The following is a 4,786-nucleotide window of genomic DNA, read 5'->3' as shown; positions in this document are numbered from 1 at the left end:
GACAGAGCAAGACTCCGTCTCAAAAAAAAAAAAAAAAGAAAATTTAAAAGCATAAAACAGAAGATGTCCAAATATGAGAGAAAAACAAAACAAAACAAACAAACAAAAAAAACCCTCAGGCTTCCCAGAAACTATTTCCTATGAAACATAGCTTTCCAACTCACATTTTAACAATTGGCTTTCTCCTTAATTTTTAGATCTCTCATCTGTGTCATCCATTGTATTCACCTTCACTCTCACCTACCTGGGGGCTCATCCACCATCTCATGTCTCTTCATATTCCAGGGCTCTTTTTCTTGCTCCAGACAGGTGATCAGGTCTGGCTTAGGGACAGTAATACCTGTTTCATTACAAATAAATAATGTAAATTTTGCTCATATTCTCCAATTACCAACCTAGTTATGTGTTTAGTAAATAGGGTGTAATAAAATATTTTCATAAAGTAATCATAAAATACTGATTTCTAACAGAATTTTAAATATTTTAAATTTGTAGGTTATTAATTTCACTACCCGGTAATACTGAGTTAAAACTTGGTGTTGGCAATTAGATTTTAAGGTACGGGCAACAATATTTTATGTCACTAAATTGATGAAATTACTGCTAATCTAGAGTAAAGGACACAGATCAGCTCAGGAATGTGGAAAGTTCAGGTCAAGATGAAACACCCTGAAGAAGTTATTTTATACATGGACAAATCCCCAAGATTCTCTTAAAATCACGGATCTGAAACTCATTTATGCAAAGCATAAATTACCAAAACATACTCTACAAAAAAGAGAAATGAAACCATTATGGTATGTTTGGAATTATGTGTTGAAGTTATCCTCACCCAGGAAGACCAGATTCCTGTAGTTCTCTAACATCATCTTCCTATATAAATTCCACTGTGCAGTGTCCAAGAATTGCCACTCCATCAGAGAGAATTCTATGGCCACATCTGTAAATGTCAACAGTCCCTGAAAAACACAAACACACACACATAGACACATAGACACACACACACACACACACCAGGTAGCCAGCAGAATTTATAACTTGACTAAAGGCAAAATGAGAGAGTAAAAAGAACTGGTTCTGACTTACAGGAGTGACTGAAATTATCCAATAAAATATTTATTTACTCAGAAATATTTCCTAATGTATTCTCTAATCCTGAGAAAAGAGAATGGCATAAGATCCACACCACCAGTGTATCTATAATACTTTTCTGGATGATAAAGTATAAAATTAAGGGCAAAAACACAAATGTGCACACTTTTCAGTGCACTGTTTGCATCATACAGAATCAGTTATGTATATTTTTCAGGTGGAAAAGATATGTTGAGTTGGAAGTTACCTCTATAATTTGTGATTTTTAGTAGCGATTTTAAATAGCCTGTCTTTAACACCCTAATAGCAGGTATCTCCTAATATTGTTTTTAGAAGTTTTTGTGTAATAAATGTCATCTTGTTTAAATCAGCATTTTCTAAACAGTGTCCTGCATAGAGCTAATGGAGAACACAGATGGAAACTCAACACTACATGTTCTTCTTTTTCACTAAGGATCCCAGCTTTTCCCTAACAGGAATCTTGAGTATCCACACCTTCCCATGTTCAGCACCACAAGGGGAACATTTTTAATACTGCAGACCATAAATTCCTGGTAAGAATTTTGCATGGCATATAAGAAGCCATGATGTAGAGAATGTAGAGAAAGCTATGGTATATAGGAAATAAATATTTTTCAGAGACCTTGACTATCATAAAAAATTTAAAACATATCTAAAACAAACTTATTAGGGAGAAAAAACAAGTAGAGAGATTAAGGTTTGCAAGTACTGAATGCATGGCATTCCAGGAGGCAGAGTGGACATAGCTCTTTATACGAGACATGTTTAGCTGAAAAAAAAGTCATTTTTTTCCTTTCTTCTCCTTCTCTGGAAATTCACTTCAGATGAGATTCTCTGGACAAATTACATCTGGATCTGGAGAATATGCCTTAAAAGTGTAAGCACCACATGTTTACCTGCTACCACCACACCCACAGGCAGAAGGACCAAGAGCTGCAAAAAAAGTCCACCCATTTCTGTTTTTTATATTAAAAAAAAAAAAAAGACTCAGGAATGATGAGCTGTTCCATGAAAATAAAAGTAAAATCTTCTTCTTTCCTGTCCTCAGGTGACCTCCCTTTTAACAGACTCCATCAATTTCTGCTACAGTAATGAAAATATGAGCCACACTTTCCTGTCACTACCAAACCCAAACAGAACAGGCCCTGTGACCACCTTTTAGTTCAAAGGTGGAACTTAACTCTCATAAATATATCTTGAACCTCTCATACTTGATTCTGGCCTCACCTAAGAGTCACATGAGGCAGTTAATTTAAGCAACATGAATGCTTCTACTCAGAATTATAAATAGAATCTGTAGTTAAAAAAAAAAAAAAAAAAAGCATGAGTAAAGAAATTTCAGCAAATTAGCCATGTCATCCTAACTAGAAACATGGGCTGATAACCATTTAGCCAAGCATTGCCCCTTAAGCTTTAATAAGCTTAAAAATCAATTGGTAATTTTGGCCCCACTCTGTGCGATATAATTCTGCAGGTTTGGAAAGCGTCCCTGAGTGAGTATTTTACACAAGTTCCCAGTTAATGCTAGTGTTGCTTCCCCTGGGCTCATCATTAGCAGTAGTTAGAGAAAGCAGGCACACCAAAGAGTCCCTTACACTCAGCACCCTTGTCACAACACACATACTTCTCGGACAAATGAAGACAACCACTTTCCTTATTCTTTGCTGGTTCCTTAAATTTTACAGAACAAACAGAAGGCAGCAATGTTTGAATAAGTTTACATTTGGAAACCAACATATGCACATGCAAAGTTTATTAAGGAGGTACTATGGGCTCAAGAGTATGTTACAGAGCACTGTATTGGGTATAACATACTGTGTGATTTAATCCTCATAACACCCTGGGAGCTGGTACTGTCTTTAATAATTCCCAGATTTTAGACAGGGGGCCTAGCATTTTTATGTCTCCTTCTGATTATCTGTCATTGATATTTTTTTTGAAAGTATAGAATAAAACCTAAATAAAGACAGGTAAAAGGGATATAGAAAGAGTTTATATAGTTTAGCAGAATTTGTATTGTGTTTATATTTACTTTTTGTGACTTGTGGAACAACTACTGGATCTGCAGAAATAGAGAACAAGTTGTACTTGTACTGTCTCTGCTAGCACTGTTTAAAAAAAAATAATAAGCCAGGCACGGTGGCTTACACCTGTAATCCCTGCACTTTGGGAGGTTGAGGCAGGTGGATCTCATTTTAGCAAGAGGAGAAAAGGGAAAGAGGAGATTCTCACATCTACATGTCTACTCAGTGCACACGTTCCTCTGATTGGGTATCTGCACTCCACGGTCTGCGAATCAGTTTCAGGACTGAAGATACAAGAGTCATTGAAAGAGGTAAAATGGTTGATCGCTCCCCTGTCAAGTTTGTAGAAATCTGGTCTAGTCTCTCTAGAAGTGACTATAGAAAACTACAGCTACTTAACAGGCAGAGACCCAATTTTGTCTGCATATTTAAGGGAAAGCAGGCACTTTGCAGCAAATTTGTGAGTTGACTGGAAGGCTGAGGGGGAAAAGTCCCCTCTACAGTAAATTCTGGTTGGCACCTTATAAGTTTTTATCATGTCTGATAGTTCTAGACAGTGTTTGGAAAATATAATTAAAAGAAAAATTTTCTCCATCCCCAGAGAAACACCACAATGACAGAACAGTAAGAATTGTGTTTCTTTTATGCTAAGTTCAAATGTATTTTTTTGATAATACAAAAAAGTAATCCTTGAAAAATCTGAATACATAACAGAAAAGAGCACAATAGCTTAAGTATTAAACAACTGTATGAAATAACTGTTGCAAAGATTGACAAAAATGCACACTTAGAACATGCGGTTATTTAAAAACAAACAAACAAAACACCACACGATTCTGTAGAACCAATGTTATGTCACCACCAGGAGAGCACCAAGCAAGGCACCACTGGAAAAACAACATACTTGGAAAGTCTCTGAAGTAAATGCTAATCTGGTCGAAAAATCGGTGTCTTTGGTAAAAATTCTATGAGGATGACATATTCCATCATGTTATTCATTTCACATTTCCTTTTGCTCAGTCTCCAATGCAGGCACAGCTTGTGGTATAACCTATTGTTTTGCCATTCTAATAACTTCTCAATCCATCTTCGTGTCCTTTTACTGAGGCAAATAACTGGCCACATACTACAACCTAACGTGCAGCAGCCACAAAGTAGCCAACGTACATTAACGGGAAGGTTCTTCTTAAGACAACTGTTAACTCTGTTGATGCTGGCTTTAAATTCTTCAGGAGCTACTTTTACAGTTAACGAAGAAGGGAATTCTGATTCAAATTTGTTGCTCAGTCCAAATACGGTGACGTGTCTGGAGCCGCGGACGACCACCGGGTCCCGCGAGTACTTGAGCAGCTGCTCTTCCAGGGCCCACTCCTCGTCCTCCCCTTCGTCATAGATTTCGTGGAAATCCGCCATCCTGAGCCTCCCAGCGCCCCTGCCCAAAGGGGCCTGACTTCCGGGGTTGGCACTGGGGTACCCGCGGGCGAGGCAGCGGAGGCTGAGGGGAGTCGCCGCTGCGGCGGGTTCCGAGTCCGCGGAGTTCGCTGTCCGCTGTATCGCCTCCGGCTACAGAGATGGGGGACCGTCGCTGCCACTATCATCAGCAATAACAACAACACAATGTCAACATCCGCCCAGAGGCCGACACCTCC

At 38.4% G+C, this 4,786-nt stretch overlaps 1 protein-coding gene and 1 pseudogene across 1 annotated transcript; both read right to left on the bottom strand.

Moving 5' to 3' along the window:
* Nucleotides 1-264: 264 nt before the first annotated feature.
* Nucleotides 265-1,876, bottom strand: LOC105503116 (putative zinc finger protein 56). The gene is made up of 3 exons (XM_011929881.1): nt 1,823-1,876; nt 833-959; nt 265-323 (listed from the first exon to the last, which is right to left on the bottom strand). Exons 1-3 carry the CDS (start codon nt 1,874-1,876, stop codon nt 265-267), a joined length of 240 nt encoding a protein of 79 aa, XP_011785271.1.
* Nucleotides 1,877-4,019: 2,143 nt separating this feature from the next.
* On the bottom strand, nt 4,020-4,550 carry LOC105502713 (annotated as a pseudogene).
* Between the last annotated feature and the right edge of the window lie 236 nt (nt 4,551-4,786).

The sequence above is a fragment of the Colobus angolensis genome, unplaced genomic scaffold, assembly GCF_000951035.1.
Source record: "Colobus angolensis palliatus isolate OR3802 unplaced genomic scaffold, Cang.pa_1.0 Scaffold12, whole genome shotgun sequence".
Classification (NCBI taxonomy): domain Eukaryota; kingdom Metazoa; phylum Chordata; class Mammalia; order Primates; family Cercopithecidae; genus Colobus; species Colobus angolensis.
This window is presented reverse-complemented; position numbering and strand designations above follow the sequence as displayed.

Excerpts from the sequence above, each read along its gene's own strand:
- LOC105503116 (XM_011929881.1), bottom strand. The coding sequence starts at position 1,876 with ATGTCTCGTATAAAGAGCTATGTCCACTCTGCCTCCTGGAATGCCATG. Across the intron at positions 960-1,822 it reads CCTGGAATGCCATGCATTCA|GGACTGTTGACATTTACAGA; the intron begins GTACTTGCAAAC and ends TGTGTTTTTCAG. Across the intron at positions 324-832 it reads CAGGAATCTGGTCTTCCTGG|CCAGACCTGATCACCTGTCT; the intron begins GTGAGGATAACT and ends ACTGTCCCTAAG.